This window comes from Halichoerus grypus, chromosome 1 (assembly GCF_964656455.1).
Source record: "Halichoerus grypus chromosome 1, mHalGry1.hap1.1, whole genome shotgun sequence".
NCBI classification, from domain to species: domain Eukaryota; kingdom Metazoa; phylum Chordata; class Mammalia; order Carnivora; family Phocidae; genus Halichoerus; species Halichoerus grypus.
Genome location: NC_135712.1, coordinates 82,245,024 through 82,268,788, shown reverse-complemented (window position 1 = coordinate 82,268,788; position 23,765 = coordinate 82,245,024). Strand labels below are relative to the sequence as shown.

At 42.9% G+C, this 23,765-nt stretch overlaps 1 protein-coding gene and 1 long non-coding RNA gene across 3 annotated transcripts in view; one reads left to right on the top strand and one right to left on the bottom strand.

Annotated features, from left to right (window-relative positions):
* The window catches only part of DCUN1D1 (defective in cullin neddylation 1 domain containing 1), a 31,339-nt gene extending 30,430 nt beyond the window's left edge, over nucleotides 1-909 (bottom strand). Inside the window, exon 1 of one of the 2 annotated variants that reach the window (XM_078068593.1) lies at nucleotides 777-909. Coding sequence is in view for 1 of the 2 variants with exons in the window: in XM_078068588.1 (XP_077924714.1) it covers nucleotides 437-439 (3 nt within the window). In the remaining variant the exon portion in view is untranslated. Of the gene's footprint in view, nucleotides 1-436; nucleotides 572-776 lie in introns of those variants that run through there. The other variant, XM_078068588.1, reaches the window with a different exon arrangement.
* Nucleotides 29-23,611, top strand: LOC118531203 (uncharacterized). Its single transcript, XR_013446350.1, has 5 exons — nucleotides 29-82; nucleotides 3,321-3,462; nucleotides 16,126-16,199; nucleotides 19,078-19,125; nucleotides 23,516-23,611. It is a non-coding gene; the product is annotated as an uncharacterized LOC118531203 (long non-coding RNA).
* The last annotated feature ends 154 nt before the right edge of the window (nucleotides 23,612-23,765 follow it).

Here is a 23,765-nt window from a genome sequence, read left to right as displayed (position 1 = left end):
GCGGGGGGAGGCTCCTCACCCGGAACCCCGGAGCCCGGTCCCCGGCCAGACACAATGGAGCCGGCGAGGGGGCCCGGCCAGGGTAGGGCCGTTGCCCCATCCCCTCCCCCCGCCCCAACGCCTCCCCCACCCGCGCCGGGCCCGGCGAGGGGCACCGGGGGCCGCGCCCCGCGCCCCAAACTCCCCGGGGCTCCCGACTAGGCCCAGCTCCGCTCCGCCTCCTCGGCTCTCGCGTAGCGGCGGCGCCCGGGCGGGAAGGGGCGAAGGAGGAAGGGAGAGGAGGGGAGGAGAGCCCCGCCGGGGAGCGGACGGAGGCCGTGGGCCGAGGCTCGGGGCGGCGGGGTCGCCACGGGGCGGAGGGCGGCGGGGCGGGGGTGCGCAGCTGCGCCGGCCCCCAGCCGGCGGGGCGGGCAGGCGGGCGGCCGCAGTGCCTCACCATGTTGGTGTCCTCCAGGCCTCTCCCCTCCTCCTCCGGCTCCGCAGCGAATGGACGGCGGCGGCGGCGGCGGCTCCTCTCACGGGCTTGCCGGGCTCCCGCTCATGCGCAGTGCGGGCGGCCCCGGCGCGGCCCGAGGAGGCAGCCCCGGGCCTCGGGGAGGCGGAGGGACTGGGGCGGGCGTCCGGCACCCGCGCGGGGCTTCCCCTGGGCGCGGGGTCCCCCAGGGCGGGGGGCGCGGGCGGGGGAGGAGGGTGGGCGACGCACGCCCTCCGCGTGCCGACATCCTCCCGCCGCGCCTGGCGGTCTCCGGCGGGGTGGGGGGCCGGGGGACACCCACCTCCGCTTCCTACGCGCTCCTTCCGCCGTCGGACGGTGCCGGCAGTGTCTACACCGTTTCGAGGAGGGGACGAGCGGTGGCCAATAACTTGAGCAGCCGAGGGAGACTGGAAGGGATAGAGCTGAGGCGCTAGATCCATCCCAAACCACCCCTCCCCATCAATACCAAAAAAAAAAAAAGGTGAAAACACCTCCACCCTGTATTTCCTTTTTTGCCCCCCTCCCCCCCCCAGTTACAATATCCGGACTGCATCAGGTCCCCTGTGTGGACATACCAGAGGAGACCTTAGTCTAGCCACGTGGGAGCCGTAACGTCCTTTAGCATGGCACAGATTCTTCCCCAACCTAAGTGTCCGCTGGGAGACCAGTGTGGTGGCCTTGGAGTTCTTGGCCAGGAGTCCTGAGGGGTCAAGGCCCAGCGCATCCAACGAGTGGCAAAAGTTGCAGTATCAACACCTACTGCTTGCTCTAAATATCCCCTCAGTTCAACCTTACTAGGATAAGTTTTGGGAAGTAACTGGAAGTCTTGTTTTGTTGTTGTTGTTGTTTTCTGATGGTTGACGTCGTGCCAGGTGCACTGTAGAGGCTTGACCTATTCTTGGTTCTAAGTCCGGTGAGGCTGAGGATACCAGGATTCTGAGCTAGGGTTCAACTGGACAGGAATGTGCTTACAGGGAGTTCAAAACACTGTTTGGAGTGTGGTCCCTGCCCTTAAGAAATTGACTATCCGGTTGGAGAGATGAGACACTTACACGAAGGAAATAAGAAAACAGGTAATGAAGCAAACCTAATCAGAAAAATCACATCTAAGACAGAGCCAAGAGTCTGGATGTGTTCCAGAACAGAACCAACTTGAATCAACCTGTTACCACCATCCTCACCAACACCCATTTTCCTTCCAACACCGGCACAAGCTACCAGATCAACTCTATAACTTCAGGGCTTTGAAGTTCTTATCAATGCCAGAGAACTTCTTTGGCAATGCCCCAGGGCCACTTAACACTTTCTGGAGCCAGCCATTTATCAGGAGCTCCCAGACCTCTACTAAGACAAATCTCTGGCCACCACAGCCCCTTGCTAGGTTCTGGGTAAATAGCTCCGTGAGGACAGACCAGATCTGCTTCATGTAGCCAGCCTGAAGCTGGCCCACAACCCTGGATGTTCTCCAGGAATTCCCCTAGATTTGACCTGAAATATTAACTAACATCTAGGGTCGTGATGAAAAGGATTCACTGTATCTCTTTATCCACTCTGTTATACTTAACTGAGGTAATAGCTCATGGGTTTTCTTAAGCTCTTTTTCTAATTGCCAAATCCGAAGTACAATTCTCAGTTCTCATTCTACCTGACCTCTCTCCTACATTTGAACACTTCCTCCTTGAATTTCCTCTCCATCATTTTCCATGATTCCACTTTCTTCTACATTTTCCTCCTCCTTCTATGAATACTCTCCTTTGCTGACTCAGCTTTCTTTGGCTCTGAAATGTTCCCAAACCATCCCTGAATCTCTTCCGGTATACAACCTTTATCATGCTCTCACTCACATTCCCACAATGTCAGCTGCTACCTCGATCTTGAGGAGTACTGAATCTTGACTTCCAGCTCCCGAGTGGCAGGCCTAAACACTAATTTTGGTCACATCACAGGCCCATCGATTTTGACAAATCCCAAACCTGATCCCCAAGCCTGCTTTTCCTCCAGTCTCTTTACCAAATCACCCAAACTAGAAGTTCAAGAGTCATCCACAACTCCTTCTACCTCAACCCCTTAATCTAATCAGTCACCAAGTCTTATCAATTTTAACTTTGAATCTCCACCCTACCCTCAATCCCCCAGCCGAGCCTTGATCATATCTCTTCTCATCAGTAACCTCTTAACTAATCGGGCCTCTACTCATTCCCCATTGCTCCAGAGTTATCTTTCTATAACACAAACCCGAATTTGTTCCTTAAAATTCTCTACAGGCCCCATAAAACATGAGCCTCATGGGTGTGGCATATGAGGCTCTCTTGCCATAATCTGCCCACCACCCTTGTCATTCCCCACCACCTTCCACACAAATACACCTCAAATTTCAGTTTTGACAAGCCAAGCCTGCCATGATCCTTTGTGTCTCCTTGCTTTCTCTCATTCTGCTATCCCTGGCATTGGAACTAATACTGATTGAGGGCTTTCCATGTGCCATGCACTGTTCTGAGCCCATGGCACACATTAACTCACATAATCCTCACTTCAGCCCTAGGAACTGTGCCCAGTGATGATACCCATTCTACAGAGGAGGAAACTGAAGCACAGAAAGGTTAAATAACATGCCTAAGCTTCCTTGGTTGGTAGGCAGTAGAGCTGGGATTTAAACCATAGAGTCTGGCTACAGACGATTCTTTTAACCACCACACTGTATTTCCTACCAAGACCTCATACTCAATTCAAAGACCATCTTCTCTGTGATTATCTCCTGACCTCGTTCATTCCTGGATTCCAGCAGTTAGGCGTTGTTTTTCTTTCTGCACTTGTGACACCTTGTATATGCTTCTATTACACATAGGACATCGTGACATCATAAGATAGTCATTTGCCTGCATGACCACCTCCCCTGCCAGACTGTGTACTCTTCCAGGTCAGAGATCCAGCTGCACACATCTTGGAGTTTTCAGTGTCAAAGCAAGTATCTAACATATATGACACAGGTATGTGCCACGTGATAATAGTTGGATAAATTAAAAGGAAGATATCTGACGTCTGTCGATTTGCCTTAAGACTATGCCTATGTTGTTTGTTATTGTAATGGAATGTCTGTCCTCTTTGGCAGCTGTATGTTATACCATATGGTCAGATGGTAAATGTAGTAGCGACTGTTCCCATGACTGCACTTACAAGCTACAGAACTGAATGTGAAATGGAGAGTTATTACTCAATCATCATTATTGAGAGAAACATATTTGTTAAAGTTGTCCTGATCATTTTTGATGGAAAACCCTGAAGATAAAGCATAAATTACAATATTTGATCAACTAAGGAAAATTCATTAACATGTTCATGTTACTTTTTTGTCATGAGGTTTCAGATATTTAAGTTAAGACTTTGGGGTTTTTTAAAGAGCAGAATTTGTAAAGATTATTTCCTAAGTGACAATCTCAATACAAAATAAGAAATAAGATGGAACCATCCAGCTGAAATCCACTATCCTTATTCCCTCCGTGTGTGTGTGAATATACACACACACATCTCTATATATAACACATATATATGTGTGTGTATATATCTATATATATATATACACACAGAGAATGTACATGGATACATATATATTCACTGTATATCTATAGCTACATAGACAAATTAATATAGTTTATAGTGTAACTTTTCAAGGTAAAACATGCAACTACTTGAAAATGAATGTTGCCTCAGATGCTTAAAAATTCACGTTAAGATAAATATAATCGCTGATAAAATTGTTACAGTTCTGTTTAAAGAAACATGTGAAACCAAGGATTCCATACTTTTAAAATCTGTCGTTTAGCAAAGAGAAAGAGCAAAAGTAATCTGAAGAGACAGATTGCTAACATTTCTGGTAGTTCATCTAGCTAAAATTAAGCCTGCAGGGCAGCCATGTATACATAGTTACAGTTCAAAGGCACTAGTCTGGGATGCACAGCCACCACCCTCCCACGCTTCACTTGGGTGGACTCAATTTTGCCCAACATTTACATAAATGTGCTTGTTGAATTCAAGCCCGCCTATTTATAAATACATAGGAGTAAATGAGACTGACCAACGCAACCTATTTTAGTCTGAGTAAAACGTGGCATTTCCGTCTTATCGATCCAGAATGATAATATTTTAAAAGGTGACAGGACTAGGCCTCCAGAGCAGGGATGGGAACTAGTGGGGTTGCAGGGAATCTAACGTGAGAGCCATAGCCCCAGACTCATGCCTAACTCACCGGGGGAGGAGAAAAAATGGAAGCCTTTTGGCTCTCCTTTCCCTAGTAAGCATCATCAGTGCCGCCGAAGAAATGAATGGCTGCCTGGGACTCTTTCCCCCACATTCTGAACTATTTGAATATGAATCCTTAATCAGGACAAAAGGAGAAACCTTATCCTTAAGGACTGTCCTTAGAAAAATGAGCACCATTGTCCTCTTCGCACAAAAGAGCCAACGAAAGGGGCACCTCTAAACAGAAAAAGGGAGTATTCACCAGAGCCAGTCTGTCACCTCAAGGTACATGTGGATCTGTTGATTTTAGCTGCTCCACACTCATGGTAGAGGAATGGACTTGCAGTAACAGCTGAGACTGGAGGGCCAGCAGTGGGAAACCTTCTGAGACCATCACCGATGATGTCACAATGTACAATGTCCTAAGGTGTCCATCGTGGACCTCCCCGCCCAGCCCAGCTTGGTCCCTCCCACATGAGACTGCAGCCTGGTCTACGTGTCCGTCTTAGACGGCTCTGGTCAGTTGCAGAGAGTAATCATAAAGGCTGAAATAGTTCGACAGGTAGTATAGTTGATAGTCCTCTAGAATCCAGGGCGTTCGTCCCTGGATACTTTGGATATCTTTACCAAGGCATTTACCACTGATGATGACAGAAAAAATGCTGGTATTGAATCAACACCTTGCTTTCCTGTCTTTATTCAGTGGATAGTGCAGAGGGCGTGCAAATTTCTCTGGGACTGTGTATTCTCAATTACAAAATGAGAAGATTGGGTTGAACTGTAGTTAAGTTTTGATCAAACCCTGAGTTTGTTTGATTCCTTCCGGGTAGACAATTATGAGCTGTCCTCAAAGATCAGGAAAGTGTAGCTTGTCTCATTCATTTACTCATTCATTCACTTCTAAGTGTATGAAGTACCTAAACTAGCACTGTATGGCAAATATAATGCATGCTACAAATGTGAGGCACATATGAAATTTTAAATTTTCTAGCAGTGACATTTAAAACAGTGAAAAGAAACAGGCTTCCCCTGTTTTGTTTTTAATATTTAACCTAAGATATCCAAAATATCAGCATAGCCGCATGTACTCAATCTAAGATATTATTGAGATAGCTTACATTCTTTCAGAGCAAGTCTTTAAAATCTGATCTGTATTTTATACTTAAAGTACATCTTAATTTGGACTAGTCACATTTCAAGTGTTTAGTTGCCACCTATGGTAATGGCTACTACATTGGCCAGCACAGGAGGTCCAGACAGTGTCTGGCCTGGAAACAGAAGGTCAACAAGTGGGAGAAATAAGTACCCTTACTTCCAGGAAATAAATGAAAACCAATAAATTGGTTATATCTATATATAACCAACAGTAGTACAAAAATATTTAGCATTGGGGAAGCTAATGTAGTTCAACTAGAAAAAAATTTGGCAAGAAGGTAATGTGAATTCTTTAAATATATATAAAAATAATATATATAAGTAATCAATGAATTATTAATAACAAGTATATATGTTTATATATATGAAGTAAATGTTTTTGGTATAGATAGCAAACTAGGAAAATCACCCATATAAATTTATAAATATCTACCACACACCAATAATTGGCCTGGCCCTGACCATGTCATCCTGTTAAATGGGATTTGTGTATAAGTATTTTTCAATCAAAATAAGACATATGAAACACTGAAACATCTCACAGCCGCCTTAGAGTTTTGAGGGTTTTTTTCAGGGCTCTACAGTAATATGGTACCCAGTAAATAAGTAAGTGCCATTTTCTCCACTTCCATTAAGATAGGTCACCCTTTTCAAAGACCTTATTTGGGATGGGTGGAGAGAGAAGAGTTGGTGAAAGGGAAGATTTCTGTGCAAATATTGTAAAATTTAAAATGAATTAATATCAGGGTCAGATTAGCCTACAGCCCTATGAAAGAGAAAAAAACGATGAAAATCACAAAGAAGCTCCTATTGTGAGATGATCATTTTGAAAACAAATCTACAGAAAGAGGAAGTCAATGAAGGAATCTACAAGTGAAGCCCAAATGGGTTAATGTGAGGACCCTTCAGGACACGTGGGAAAGGAGGTGATTGGGTTCTGAGTTCTTCAGAGAGAAAATGTGTGACATGGCCACTCTCAGCCGACCGGAAGGAAAATGTTGTGGTTGCATACCACCACTTTGAAACATAGCAATGAATTTTAGAGAATTTGAAGAGGTCCCCTGATTTTGTTGACAGCCTGACCTGAAAGAGGGGTGCGGGGGGGGGGGGGGAGGGGGTAAAGCGGGGAGGGAGCATGGTGGCCCAGGGTCAGGCTTGGTGGGTGAGCACTGGTGACAGCACAGTTGGCAGGTCAGGTCTGGCTGGAAGGAACAGCCAGTGGGAGGGGGCAGGAGAGAGGAAGGGATTATTTTCATTCGTGATTGATAGGATCCAGCCCTGCCGAGTAACAACAGAGCTGTGAAATGTGTAAGAAAACACCTCACTCAGGCTGGGCGCATAGGACAGGGCCATACACCTTGGGTGAAGCCTCTGGCTCAGAGCCCAGATTCTTAGTCCACCAACCCAGAGCCAGGTGTTTGGTTGATGTTTCGGCTGAAGAGTCTTAAGATTTGATTCTAATCCTTCAGATGGATGATTTCTCAAAAGAAGTAATGAATAGTGTTAAGTCCCTCATGAAGTCACTGTAGGTAGAATTTTTTTCCTACAATGTTATCTTTACATGATTTAAGATTCAGATCCCTTGTTATTATTTTTACATGTGCATTACCTTTATATACCTTACAAACTGAGGAGCAGGATCAGCTTTGAAACGTCAGAAACTGGCCTATGGGTTCCCTGAAAGAGCCACGGACTAAGACAACTGTGTTCTAATTTGACTGTCTCCAGATGAGTGGGCAAATCACACCTGTCTTCTTAGAGCCTCAACTCCACTGACTGGCAAGTCTGGATTAGATAAATTCCTGATTTCCTTCATATCTGAGCTTTCCTCAAAAGCCTAGGAGGTAAAATTGTTCTCACTCGGTCATTATTTCAACATTCGTTGAATACCTGCACGTCAGCCATAGTATGAAGTACTAGAAATACAAAGAAAGAACCAGACAGTCCTGGCATCCCTGCCTACCCCCCAGGAACTCAGGATCAGATGATGTGGGAACTCCGGGGGGTGGGAAAAGGGTCTCTGAGACAGCTGCACAGGTACTGCATCTGAGAAGCCCAGCGGGACTGTGGGGGGGGCTGTGCACAGCAGGAGAGAGTGGGCTTCAGGTTACCTAGATCTGTGCTGGAACCAGACGCCACCATTTTATTATAAAGGTGATGTTGGCTGGGAGCCTGGGTGGCTCAGTTGGTTAAGCGGCTGCCTTCGGCTCAGGTCATGATCCCAGGGTCCTGGGATGGGGAGCCTGCTTCTCCCTCTCCCTGCTTGTGATCTCTGTTGCTATCTCTGTCTCTCTTTCTCAAATAAATAAATAAGCTTTTAAAAAAAAAAAAGGTGATGTTGGCATATTTCTTAATATGAGCCCCAGTTTCTTCATCTATAAAATACCTACACCTCAGAGTATTATGTGAAGAGTAAATGAGACAGCGTATGTAATGCTGTGGCAGGCACTTGCTCATTCTAGAAGAGGTAACATATGAGTGGCCTTCTAAAGAATGAATACCAGTGAGTCTCAGTCTGAGGTGACTTGGTTTGTTTTCAGAAGAAAAAAGTCATTTAAAGTGATGTTTGGAAAAAAAGCAGTTCTTTCCTGTTACATTTGGATGTCTCTTTAATCAAAAGGCACGCTCATGTAGAGTATTGTGATTGTTCTTTATGTTTCATACACTGAAAAGTAACCCAAATCAACCATGATCATAACAAATATTAAGATTACATGATGAGGGAAACACTGGCTAGATAGTCAATTCCTTCCAAACACTAGATCAACACACAGATTCTTCTGACACTTGATACGGCTTTGGCATCGAGAAACACTTTGGGGGCACCTGGGTGGCTCAGTCAGTTAAACATCTGACTTCAGCTCAGGTCATTATCTCAGGGTCCCGGGATAAAGCCCTGTGTTGCGCTCCCCACTCAGCAGGGAGTCTGCTTGTCTTTGTCCTTCTCCCTCTCCCTCTGCCCCTCCCCCTGCTGCGCTCTGTCTCTCTCTCAAATAAATAAATAAAATCTTAAAAAAAAAAATAGAAACACTTTGATCAGTAGAGCGAGCTTGACTGGTTATATATATAATTATCACATTTCTTCCCCAAATCTCAAGGGGCTATGATAAGAAGTTACAACAATGGTCCATGACTACTCAGGAGACGTTTTTCTATCCCTCTACACTACAGTAGAGAAAAAGAAGGTGGCAACTTTCTCCTGTCTGTGATCAGTTGGGAAGTTTGATTTTGAGGTACTTAGGTCTCTGGCATGCCATCTGTCTCTGCCCCTGTCTGCAATCAACAGACAAATACTGTGAATAGAGGACCCTGCATGGGTTCTCAGATGAAACATCTATTAAATTTTGGTGGTCAAACCAGTAGATAAGATCTAATTTCTGTGTTAAAAATAACTTATGAAACTTGTTTCTCAAAATGAAAAAGAAACAAATAAATGCAAAAATTACAATAATGCAAATTCTATTTACCTGTCTATAGAAGCAAGGCAAATGTCAATTCCATGAGGCCAGTATTTTCCTGATGCGAAACCAAAACCTGATATCAAAGAAAATAAAACTACAGACTAATACATAAATGCAAAAACCCTTTAAAAATATTAGCAAACTAAATCCAGTAATGTATGAAAGGATTATATACCATGACCATGTACCCAGGAATGCAAAGTTGGTTTAATAGTTGAAAATCAGTTAATGTAACATACCACATTAATAGGATTAAGACAAAAACAATGCAATCAGGGACACCTGGGTGGCTCAGTTGGTTAAGCATCTGCTTCAGCTTAGGTCGTGATCCCAGGGTCCTGGGATCAAGCCCCGCATCGGGTTCCTTGCTCAGTGGGGAGCCTGCTTCTCCCTCTGCCTGCTCTGCCTGCTTGTGCTCTTTCTCTCTCTGACAGATAAATAAATAAAACCTTTAAAAAGAAGAAAAGAAAAGTGATGGAGGAAAAAAAAGGACTTTTTAAAAAAAACAATACAATCATCTCAATAGATGCAGAAAAAGCATTTAACAAAACCTAACATACATTCATGGTAAAAATTCTCAACAAACTAGGAATATAAGGGAAGTTCCTTACCTGATAAAGGGCATCTACAAAAAAACCTGAAACAAACAAAACAAACCTAGTGTTATTATCATACTTAATTGTGAAAGACTGAATGCTTCTCCCTATAATGGGAACAAGGCAAAGACATTTGCTCTTTCCAACTCTAATCAACCTTGAACAGAGGTTCTAGCCTATTAAGAAAAAAAATTTTAAGGTCTCCAGATTAGAAAAAAGAAGGAAAACTGTCTTTATTCTCAGATGATATTGTCCTATACATAGAAAACTCTAAGGAGTCCCCCACCCCTGCCCAAAGCTGCTCAAACAAAAAAATGAGTTCAGCAAGGCCATTGGATACAAGATCAATATTTTAAAAATGAATTGTGTTTCTATATACTATCAACAAACAATCTAAAATTAAGAAAATTTCACTCACAATAGGATCAAAAAATAATACTTGGGAATAAATTTAACAAAAGTGAAATATTTGTACACTGAAAATTATAAAACATTGCTGAGAGAAATTAAAGAAGATCTAAATAAGTGGAGAAATATCCCATGTTCATGGATTCAAAGACTCAATATTGGTAGGATGGCAAATCTCCCCCAAATTGTTACAGAGATTCAGTGCAATCCCTATCAAAATCCCAGTAGGCTTTGTAGAAGTTGATGAGCTGATCCCAAAATTTATATGGAAATTCAACATCATTGGTCATTGGGGAACTGCAAATTAAAACCACAAGCTAACACTACACATCCATAAGAATGGCTATAATTAAAAAGGTGGACCTTCCCAAGCTTGGGTGAACATGTAGAGAAACCTGATCCTCATGCACTGCTGATGGAAATGTAAAATGGAAACCCGGAAAATAGTTTGGCAGTTTCTTACAACTTAAAGTTACCATTTGACCCAGCCATTGCACTATTAGATGTGTATCCAGAAGACATGTAGAAGAATGTTTATAGCAGCATTGTATATAATAGACAAAAACTGGGAAATATTCAAATGTTTATCAGTTGGTGAATGGATGAAGAAAATGTGGTATATCCATATAACAGAATACTATTCAGTAATAAAAAGGTGATTCTGTTTGGCGCCTGTTTCTTCCTGTTTTCTTACAAATTGGAGTCTCCCTAGGTTAAAAGTTAGCTAAGAGAGTGATGTACTGGCTTCCAGCGGGATCCTTAATGTGGAAAATTCCCCAAACACAAAAAGGATTTTCAATTGCTATTGTTGGGTGTCATAAAACATGACAAATATCCACTGATCTCCTCTCTTTAGGACCACAAACTTCTAGGGTCACAAACTTGGGACTTTGACCCAGGGCACTGAAATTTTTAATGCTGAATAAAATGGATGGGACAACTGTACCAACGTCAAGAGCAGGCAATGCTTTGTATGTAGATCTGCTCTCTTCCCCAAACACACAAAAGCAAGCTTCGTGCACTGGCCACAGCAGTAAAATTTCTAGGCACGGCTCTGCCACTTTCCTTTCTACTCCAACCTCCTGAATCCCCTTGCTACCACTTACCAGCATTCTGAGCTCGTGAGTTAGGCCCTCCAATCTGTCCTGCTCACCACTTCATTGTCCTTAAGGTCAGCTTCATTGCTGTTCCTCTGGCTCAAAAAATTCCAGTGGCCACTTATGTTGATACCATCTTAACTCTTTAGCTTAATTTTCAGAAGCTCCAAACTCTGGATACAAGCTGTGATGGCATGGAATGCATCTGATCTACATTTCCCAGAATTTCCTTTCTTGTATTTTTCTATTAGGGTGGGCCATTGGGAAGATTCTTGGAGATTTGGAGGGCAGAGGGAAGCAGCCATTTTGTGGCTCACACACAGTTTGGCTAACGTGCTGATTCACCTCATTGGCGTGAAGCAGCAACTAAGCCTGCAGTTTCTCTTCTTTGCCCTGGATTCTCCCTTCAGCTTCTCCAACTCCTGAGCCAGGTGTTTGTGTTTGGTTCTGTGACCTAGGGTCCTCACTTCTGCAGAATAGCCTTGACACCAAGGTCAGAGGTCACAGGAACTGACACAGCTTTCAGTCCATCCTCACGGAATCCCATCTCATGCTTGTGGCTTCCAGCCCTCTCTTGATCTCCCCTACTTCACATCCATCATCCCTTCCTGCCTGTATGGTGGCTTTCAGGTTCCAACATTAGACATGGAGACAATGGCTCAGAGAGACTGCTTAACCAGCTCACACAATTGTGTAAGACCAATTCCCTGGAACCGTAGATAGACAAGACAAATGATCTGGTGTTTCTGCTTCTCCATTAGGAACACCCTTGGCCCCATCTCCCTATGTTTACCTTCCGTAGGCTTCCTCTTCTTTCACCATCCAGTTCCTCCATCATGCTCCTCAGCCCCTACAGCTAGAAGTGACAACCCCCTACAAATACACACACACACACACACACACACACACACACACACACACACCTGTTCAACCCAAGCAGGCTGTTTGAAATCCCTAGAGCACTTGGCTCATTTTGCCTCTCATCTTAGGTATTTCTGCCCATGTCATTTTTCCTCTACTGATGATTAGACTGTACGTCCTCCAAGTCAGGGACCATGTGTCATACATTTTTAGGTCTCCTAAAGTATTGTCTACTGGCCTAGCACTCCCCCAATGAACTGAGCTGAACCGGGCTGAACACTCAAGGGGCAGAAGAGACAGTTGGTAGGGAGACAAAGCGCTTCCAAATAGACCACTTGTTTTACCACCTGCCTGCCTGGTGAGCCCATGTCCACGTGTCATCCTCAGGATGCGTCTCCTCTCCAGCAATAGCCAGGGACATCGGTTTTACAGCGAGAAAACACAGAAGGAAAAAAAATGTAAGAAAGCATATACCCAAAAGATTATTTACCAGTTCACGCAATTTTATGTGTAATAATGCCTATGAATGAGAAGGGGGAAAAGTCATCTTTAAAAAAAGCTATTATTTTTTTGCTACCAAGGCTCTTTTATAGGAGCTCTGAATGATATAATTTAATGAGTAGAGCTATTAGCCCAACTACAGTTTGCAAAGGTAGTAATATAGAATTGCAGACCATTTTCACTATGTAAAAAAGTAACAGAAATGGCTTGGATAAAGAAAAAAATAAAAGCTTTCACCTGCTAACAAACTGAAATTCTTTCCTTTTAGCTGGGGCTATTTTAGTTCAGGGTGGTAATACATATTATTCCAAGCTCATTATGAACCGCATGTGTTCTTTGATTACTTTAAAAAAATGGAGAAGTTACTTGATAACTTGTTAATAAATACCTGTCATTTGTTAGGGAAAAAAATTGTTTTCATGCCAAAAGTTCCTGTTGATAGAATAATTAAGGAGAATCTAAAAGGTAAAGAGGTTGGGAACCATTAAACTGGATATTTAAATTAGAATAGATGTTAGAAACCAAGCCTTCAAAATATTAAAAATTTACTCCCTTCTCACGATGGGATCATCCTGTCTACTATGAATCTAAAATCAAAAAATGGTGGCATCAGATTTTCTATTTAATAACAGTGACTTGGGTAATTACCATGATATAATTCAATGAATTAAGAGGGAACAATTTCAACACAGGGAATACAACAAAAGAAATGGTTCCCGAGAGTATCCCAGGTTTATACTATCACTTTCAATTTTAATTCAAAACAATTCAAATCAAAAGAAAAATGAATCTCTTTTACCTTCCTTGAAAAACTGCAGAAAATTAAGCTTTTATTTTGTAATTTTCCATTTGCTTTACTGGAAGATTTTTTTATTTGGCTTTTTTTGTGTGTTAGTTATATACTCTATTGATTAATTCAACCCAATGCCAAGGAAGCAGGAATTGAGATGCTGGCAGATGTTGCTGCTTCTAACAGAATATATAAGAGAAGAGCCAACCGGTTTCCACATTGTGGTTTCAATTAGAGCTTAGAATGAATAAACTCATCTAAGAGAATTCAGGATTCCACCGGCCCTGAGGAAATTCATAAGATGAATCATTTCTGTTTTATTCCCAAATAAACATAGATTTTAAAGTTCAAGCATGGGTCAAAGTAAGCACAATTTCTCACTAACCAAGTTTCTTTGTCAACATCTCCCTTCCAGGTAGGTGTCTCTGAGTAATGCAGGGCAGAAACTGCGAGCTGACCTGGCCGACCGGAAGAGTCGGGGAGAGGCCCGGGAAGAAAGGCCAGGCGGGCTGGCTGGGTAGGATATGAAGGTTGAGAGAGTATAATGTGCTGTGTGGTAGATCATTGAGGCTCCAGTCATATTTAGTGCTTTGATTTCACAGTCCAGGGAAAGCTAAATATGGTGTAATGATTTATAAAAGTTTTCAAATATATACAAAAGTAGACCAAATCGCCCAAATGTACCCATCCCCCAACTTCTACGATTATCAACTCAAGGCCAGCCTTGAGTTGATGCCCCATCCATTCCCATGGCCTGCATAATTTTGATGCAAATCTAATATATAATACATTTTATTCATATGTATTTCCATATCTCTAAAAGAAGGGGATTTTAGAAAAAAAAAGATACAATACCATTAGCTCACTTAAAAAGTAACCGTAATTCCTTAAGATCTTCAAGTGTCCAGTTTGTGTTCACATTTCCCACGAGTGTCATATATATTTTTTAAGAACATAAACTTTACTTAGAAGGTTAATGGACTCAGGTTTATGTTCCTGATTTCCTAATAAAATATAAACTGCTTGAGCAGAAGGACTGTTTTGTTTATGCCTGCCTTTGAGGGTTTTGCCCAGACTTCACAGAAAAGGTAATTAAGTAAATGTATAATAAAAGCTTTTTATGACTCTTCACGCAATTACATTCACAAATCAGAAAAAAAAATCACCGCACTACTTGTCCAGATTTTTGATACAGAAAATAGAAACAATATAGATGCTCAATTTCTTCAATTAAATTGGAATGAAATGTCATCTAGAGGATGATTAGGCAATTGCAAATCTGCAACATTTGGCTACTAAAAATCTCTCTTGATAGCGATCATAATTTCTGACAACCTGAGAAATGGATTCTCCAGAGAGTGACCTACTCTGTCAGTTTGGACAAAATATCCACAGTGACCAGCGAAATGTAGAAGAACATCCCTGATAGGAGAAAAATGTGTTCTATGAATTTTAATGCAAAAAAATTGAAGTTCTGTCTTGGATTCAATCAAGGTGAACAATTTTGAATATCTCTGCGTCGGGATGTTCCCTTTTGTACCATCTCCCCACCTGTTTCCTTCTCTCACTTCCACTCCAATTCTGGTTCTTTTTTAGAGTGCACAAATGAAATACATGTGTTTATAGGGAAAAGAAAATTGAGGGAAATGTATCCTCAGGCATATGACAATATGAAAAAAGAAAGCTATGTACATCACAATGTTTAGTGCTGCATTATTTTATAATAGCAAAAATTTTAAAAATCTGAATGTCTAAGATTAGAAGCATAGTTATATAAATTATATTCTAAGGAGTAATTGTGCAGTTTTTAAAATTAGAATTATGAAGAGCATGTACCAACATAGAAAATGCTTATGATGTATTAGGTACAATCAGGATTGAAATTTTATGGACACTATGAATTTTTTTAAATATTTATTTATTTATTTATTTGAGAGAGAGAGAGAGAGAGAGCTGGATCAGGGGGGTGGGGGCGGGGAATAGAGGGAGAGAATCTTAAGCAGACTCTGCACCAAGCACGGAGTCCAATGCAGGGCTCGGATCTCACAACCCTGAGATCATGACCTGAGCCAAAATCAAAAGTCAGACACTTAACCGACTGAACCACCCCAGGCGCCCCTGGACACTATGACTTTAACTATGTAAAAAGTGTACCTAGTGTAAAAGTGTAAAAAGACTGAAGGAAATAAAATAATAATAGTGGTTATGCTAGTGCGTGGAATTACACGATTTTAAAAATATTATTCATCTGGCCTTTAGAATATGTTAAATAAATACCAATTTCTTTTGTTTTTGTGTTCTCTCTACCTGACTGTAGATTAAAATTTTTTAAAGCTAAAAATAATAGAACTTTGGTTAATGGTATTAAATTTAAATCTTTACTTTTTAAAGCCTGTATCCAGCTTATATATAAAACAATATTTATATTTTTATATTTTTAGTTTTATATAGAAAACAATAGTAAAAAAATAAGATTAACTTTTTAAAATGATAAACTAAAATAAAATATAATTATTTTCTTTCTTTTCTTTTCTCTTTAAGTAAGATCTACACCCAACGTGGGGCTTGAACCTACCACCCTGAGATCAAGTCACATGCTCTACAGACTGATCCATCCAGGTACCCCTATTTTATTTCTTTCATTAAATTTTATTTAGGGGCGCCTGGGTGGCTTGGTCACTTAAGCATCCAACTCTTGATTTCGGCTCAAGTCATGATTTCAGGGTCATGAGGTTGAGCCCCTGGGCGTGGAGTGTGCTCAGGATTCTCTCTCTCCCTCTGGCCAGCCCCCCCACCCAACCCTGGTGCAAGCATGAGTGCTCTCTCTCGCTCTCAAAAAAAAAATTTTTTTTCTACTTCTCCTTCTACTTAAATAGCAAATACTATAATGTATTTATTTATTTATTTTTAAAGATTTTATTTTATTTATTTGACAGAGAGAGAGAGCACAAGCAAGGGGAGCTGCGGGCAGAGGCAGAGGGAGAAGCAGCCTCCCCGCTGAGCAGGGAGCCCAATGTGGGATCATGACCTGAGCCGAAGGCAGCCGCTTAAAGACTGAGCCACCCAGGCACCCTACTATAATGTTTTTAATAACACAATACCTAGTGGGGATCCTTACACATTTAGGCCCGTGATATATAGTGGCTGAATAGATTTGAAATCATTCATTTACTTGTGCATTCATTCAACAAATGTTTATTGAAGAACTACTTTGCCCAATGAAATGTGTTATTTTTGCTGACTTAAAAAAGGGCCAAATGCTTTTTCAAATTATGAAATATACATGAAACTCTAAATAATGTAAGCGAACAGCTGAACACATTGTTGTAAAATAAACCCCCTGGTATCCACCTTCCCACAAAGGTGAAGAAATAGAGCATCACCAGCACCCAGAACACCAACCCGTCCAGTCCTATCCTAGCCCCTGCCTGCATCCCAGTGGTCACCAGGACGGAGGCAGGTATGTGGGGACACCCAGGACGCCCCAGGGCCCCTGTTTGTATGGGCCCTTCCGAGGCAGAAGCAGGCATTTGCTCTTTGTAAAATTTGCAAGAGTAAACATTTCCCACATTGGGTTAAGATTTCTTTGTACTTTCATAGATAACTTTGCATTCATCATTTCACATATTTTTCTTAAATAGGGTCCCTCCAAATTGTATAAGCCTCAGGACTCATGGAATCTGGATCTGCCCCTAGGCAGAGCTATCCTGACTACAGGATATATAGTCAGGGGCGCCTGGGTGGCTCAGTCGTTGAGCGTCTGCCTCTGGCTCAGGTCATGGTCCCAGGGTCCTGGGATCAAGCCCCGCATCAGGATTCCTGCTCGGCGGGGAGCCTGCTTCTCCATCTCCCACCCCTCCCTGCCACTTGTGTTCCTTCTCTCGCTGTGTCTCCGTCAAATAAATAAATAAAAAATCTTAAAAAAAAAAAAAAAAGATGTTCTTTGCTCCCAGATGGATCACACAATGTGACACTGTCCATTTTCCAATTACAAATGCTCCACATATTTCTATGAGCTCAAACCTGCAGCTGCCCCGGGAGCTACTTAGAGGAATTGAGGGGCCTTTCCCAAGAGCATGGTAAATGGTTTGGGTTTGGGTTTCCCAGCAGTGGACCTCTGGAGCCGGCTTTCTCTTCTTTATGAGCCAGGCCAGTGAATCAATGACCTCCCTAACGAGTCCCTCCAATGTGGAGTTGCTAACAGAAGCCTCGCTTGTTAGGCACACAGAATATTTACAACAAATCTGAATAGTTTGCCAACACTTAAAAATCATGAGATTTCCCGTGAAAAGTTGGCTTCTTCTGGCTTCTCATAAGCAATTGGAAGATGTAACCCCTCTGGGCTCACATCCCCACCTGGCCTGGCACCTGCTGGGTGGAGCCGAGGCACCCCTGCTTTCTGAAGCCAGACCTCCTCCCTGAAACTCTGCCACTTCACTTAAAGGTCTTCCCTGAGTGTTTGGTCCCTTTAAGCATTTGTGAACCCCGCTCTGACAGATTACCTTGTATTAATACAAATTAAAGATAACAAGGAATAAGTTCCCCCAAATACTCTAAGATGAGTTTCTTGCCAATATTTCCCGCACACTTGACAAAGGTGCTAGTAAGGTATCACCCCAATGGAGTAAAACATATATCTAAAGGCAGATATCATGAATCAAATCAGAAATGTACAAAGGGTCATCTCAAATGAAATAACCTCCCAATCAGAAGCAGTAGGAAGCAGCTAAGCATAACTACAGATCTGTGGTTCTTGAATTTTAGTATGCATCAAAATCTCACCTGGAAGCCTTGTTAAAACAGACTGCTGGATTGCACCCCAGCGTTTCTGATTCATTACGTGTAGGCTGGGAATTTGCCCTTCTAGGAGGTTCTGCGGTACTGCCCAGGCCACTGGCCCAGGAGCGCCTTTTGAAAACCACTGCGGCATCTTACTCAAAATGGGGCCGGTCCCCTGGCCAGAGGCCGGGGGAGCTTGTTAGGAATGGAGAATCTAGGACCCTCTCTAGACCAATGGAATCAGGAGCAGGTGCTTTGTAGGAACATTACATTTTGAGACGCACTGAACTAATTGTTCCCAAACCCCCCTGGGAAAAATCACCTGGGTGTTTGTTAAATATACAGAATGCCAGGCCTTTCCTTAGAAATTTCTATTCAGAAATCTATTTTTGTCAAGCACTCCAGGTGATTCCTATCATGAGGAAAGTTTAGGGAAAATAGGTTAATGGTGGTGTTAATAAATCTAAAGAAAGAGTATGTTAATAAAATGGGGGCGAGTAGATGAAACAGGGGCAAGTAGGAAATCCCAGGAGAGAAAATTGGTAGCATAATTTCAACCATTTGGGGCTCTTTAGCCACTGGTAAGCCTTCCTTTTGTGGGGAGAGATGCAGCAAATTGTTAGATCCTATACCACACACCAAACTCCTTTTATCTAGTTCCTTGCGCATCAAGAACGCTTGTCATTATGATTTGGCTTCCCTGTGCTTTTCATACCAGGGGAAACACACCAGTCAAATCAAGAGGCGTACCCGATTGGAGTGACAGGTGCGTGAATCAAGAACTCTTCATTAACGTGTTGAGATATTTTTCTGTGGGTTCTATTAGTGTCTCTAAGAGATCAAACCACTTTTAATAACAAAATCAAATTTCTGGGCATGTGTGTACCTTATTCAAATTGAAGAAGGGACAAATTCTTTTGCCCACAAAGTTGTCTTATGTGGATTCCACTGTGTAGTTTTTAACTTTTTTGTACATTCATTTAAGTCAGATTTTTTTGAAAGAATTACACTAGCAAATAATAAAAGTCTGCAAAAATATATAAGAAAATAAAGCAGAGGATGAGGAAATTGCCTTTTTAAAAAAATTTTAGTCTAGTCGACACATTAGTCTCAGACATAGTGATCGGACACCTTCATGTGTTATGTTATGCTCACAAGTGTAGCTACGGTCTGTCACCATACAACACTGTTACAATATCATTGACTATTCCTTATGCTGTACCTTTCATTCCTGTGACTCATTCACCCCGTAACTGGAGGACTATATCTCCTACTCCCTTCATCCATTTTGTCCATCCCCCTGCCCCCTCACTCCTGCAACCATCAGTTTCTTCTCTGTGGACGTTGTCTTTATTTTTTAAGTAGGCTCCATGCCCATTGTGGAGCCCAGTACAGGGCTTGAACTCAGGACCCTGAGATCAAGACCTGAGCTGAGATCAAGAGTCGGCCACCCAACTGACTAAGCCACCCAGGTGCCTCTGGAAGTTGTCTTTAAATTAACAAATTCTTTCAGTTTTCATAGTGAAATATTGGCCTGGATGAGTCATATCTTTTCTCTTAATCTGTCTCCACAATTCTCCACAAGAAGGGCAAAATTTTACCCTTCTATTTAAAAGACCTAAACCATCATTGAGTCTAAGTTTTTCCAAATATCAGATATTTCCAAAATCCTTTAGTGAAGTAAAAATCTCTGAAAGATCACATTGCCTGCTCCCCTGTCTATCCCCCAATACCACAGTTTTCATCGGGGAAATTAACAAATTCCTCGTTGATGCTGAAACGTGGTATTTCTCTTACGGTTTCAAGAGAATGATCTTATTCTGGAAATAAGGCCACCAGAAGATCAGTTTGTCCGGAGGGTATTTTTGTTTTGTTTTGTTTTTTTAAGTAGGCTCCATGCTGGGCCCAAACTCACAACCCTGAGATCAAGACCTGAGCCGAGATCAAGTCAGACACCCAACAACTGAGCCACCCAGGTGCCCCTGGAGGGTGTTTTAATGTTAACCCCCATTCTGAACAAAACAGTTTTAATTTCCAGTCCCAGTTCCACCTGAAGTTGCACTGACTTTTTAAGTAGGATGGTCTGGCAAGTAGCTTAACTGTGATTCTCTGGCCAAACAAGCATGGGGGCCATGGTACCATTAAGTTCTCCAGGTGGAGATCTAAAAGAATGACGAGATATTCAACCAAGGAGGTAACGTTTTCAGAAAATGATAAGTTCTGGTTGAGTAAAATTTCCTGTCCCCCTGCCTTGCTAATTCAGGAGGCAGCATTATACATAGAAAGCAGGGAATTTCTGAATGAAAAGTCCTAGTTTCAGTTTTGGTCACAACAACTATGTGAAGTAGGATTGTGTGGAAGTCACTTTCATAATCTCAGTTCCCTCAGATTTCTATGAGGACAATATTGGTGATTCCTCCCTTGGTGATAAAATATCAGTACATCATAAAATGGGTTGTTACTGTGGACACGGTAACACTACCCTCAAATGTAGGTGGTTTTAGCTTAATTTTTCAATAATTCACTACTAGTCTCTGACCAAGGAATTTACTTCTAGGAATTTATCCTAACAGAACTGCATACGTGCAAAATGAAATATTGTCAGGTTCTTCACTGCATTTTTTTTTTGTCATAGCAAGGCTTTGAAAATAACCTAGATGTCCACCAATAAGTGTCTGGTTGAATAAGTTATGTCCATTTAGTGGAACAAATGGGATACCATGCAGCTATGAAACAGAATAAGGAAACTCCCTGTATATTATTATGGAAGGATCACTAAGACACATGGTTAAATAAAAAAAGCAAAGTGCAGAACTTGACCTTTATCGTAGTAGGTTGGAAATTAGATAATAGAGTTGCATTTGGTTTTGTGCACATAAACACTGGAAGGATACACAACAAACAAAGGCAACTAAATGTTGCCAGGGGTGAGGAGGCTGTGGGTAGGAGGGAGATTTTCACTGTATGCCTTTTAGTATACAGTGTTAGATTTTGAACCATGGGCAGGTATTACCTATTCACAAATTAAATTAATACTTATCTGAGAAGAGACTAATGGTATTCACATGGCCAAGGAACTAAAGACCTGTGACTTATCTTGCACATAGATCTTCAGTAGTTGTGTGACATATTGTATTACTGTGGAAGGACTCTAGGGTTCAGTTGTGCAATGGGTCTGGCCTAGAGTGGAGTAAGGAAGGTTGAGGGCAAGGGTTGCCCACTGTGCATGAGGCAGCCTGCTTAGAATGGCATATCAGAAATGGAAGGTCCCGGTGGGGCCAGATGAGCAATAGAACAAACGTAGGTGGGATGCCAGTCTGAATTATGACTAACATGCCACCTGCCTTCAGGAATGGGGACAAAAACCACAATGCTTTTATGACATAGGTGGTGATGATAAAGGAGTAAGAATAACTGAGGAGAGAGAGAAGCCCCAAGTTATCTTTTGTTGTTGCTGTTAGTGGGTTTTTTGTTTTTTGTTTTGTTTGGTTTTGGTTTTGGTGGGGGTGATGGATTTGGAACGAGGATTTATTTCTAATCTAAACAAAGGGTTTAGCACCAAGCTTATGAGGAGTGGTCTGTACAGAGAGAATGACGTTAGCCATCTTAGGAGGGACGGAGTTAACGTCAGGGCTGTGACTTGGAGGTTTAAGGGGCGGGTGCTCCCTGTACTTGCCACTCATTGCAGGAGACTGAGCCACTTAGAGGCACCAGGGCATTCTGATTCCCGTGATCCAGCATATGGGAGACAAATGTCAGAGGGACAGGGTAATCTTTGGTATCGGCTGTGATCTGCTAACAGTCCAGGCACCCCCTGGTCCAGAAGGAATGGTCTCCCCAGGGTTATTCACAGGGGCTGGGGGCGGATGGGCAAGACTGCTCCCACCCAGCCTGCGACTCTGAGATCTGTGGAGCGTGGGCCGAGCCTCCTGGGATGCCCTATACTTAGAGTCTGGTGGAGGAGAACCACTCCCCCAAGGCTGCAGCTCCCCGGGGCCAGCCCGCAGGGAGCAGTGTGTCATTAGCGGGAAGGCACTAATGATCCAAGGCTCCCTGCTCTGGGCACGGAGCAAAGCATTTGGGGACATCCATCTCCTTCCCTCTCACCACACAGTTTGAATCACATTTTCCTCTTCCTGGGTATCTTGAAGCTTGGTGTGAATATCTCGGAGTACTTTTAGAAATCCTTTGACGGAAGGTGCAACAGAAGGGCAAGGTCTTACTATCAACACTGTAAAATATCTTAACCACAACAGAAGATGGAACATAGATGCACATTTCAACTTCTAATATTCCTCAGAGAACGATTTGAGGGTTAAGAATGGTAAGTGCAAGGGTGAGAAGAGAAGCCAGTAGTGGAGGAAAAAACAAAGAATGAGTTCAGCCCCAGTAAGAAGACCTCCCTACTCGGCTGCCCCACTGGAGTGGTGACGCCCACTCACACGGAGCCTGAAGCCAGACAGGGACGGTCCCCGCTCCAGCGCCATCTACACACATGTGACAACTGGAAGATGGAGCCCATCCTTTGTGCAAGAAGCAAGCTGCTTCTGGGCGTGCTGCCGTCCCATCAGCACGCAGGCTCTAGGACATGCCAGCCTGACAGCCCACTGTTGCAGAGGGAGGGGACCGTGGGGCCTTCCCCAGACAGCGCCACAATCTGCCTGTGGTTGACAAGCGCCTGGGTGACCCTGGAGCCGGCTAGAGCTGGGGGAGGGAGTGAAGAGGGGACAGAGTGATGCATGTCCAGTGGGGTTGCTCACCACCCCAGCACCTGGGAATTTTGCTGGCAAGGATAAGCAGCTGAGCTGAATTAAGAGCAGTTCCTTAATTGCTCTGGAGCAATAGCTGCAGTTAAAAATTAATAATAACTATCAGTTGCGAATAAATGATGTTCCAGGCACAGTGCTAAAGGCAACCTATACATTTTCTCATTTAATCTGCCAAACGACCCTGCGAGGTTAGTGTTGCCACCCCCATTTACAGATGATGCTGAGAGTGTCAGTGACTTTCCTCAAGACGCTCCAGTAAGTGGCAAGGCCAAGGGTCTGAATGCCAGAATTTTAACGCCCAAGGCTGTTTTGACTACAATGCTATGTGGCCTCGCCAAGGATTAAAAAGCAATGTCTTAACTTTTGTTGTTTTCTTCATTATTCTAGACCTGAACACAATGCATCCAGAATGCTATTGTCAGAGATAAGGGAGGAAACTGCTTTCTTCCGATCATACAACTCGGGTTTTGACCCATGCTTGTAAATGGAAGTAACCCAAAAGAAAAGCTACTTTTAAGTCGTGGAAATGTGTACCGAGCTCTGTCTTCTCCACCTGGCCCATCCCACTCAGGCATCCGTATCTGGTGCCTCTTCTGGACTGTCTCCGGTCTCTCTCCACTTTCCAGTCTGTACTCCA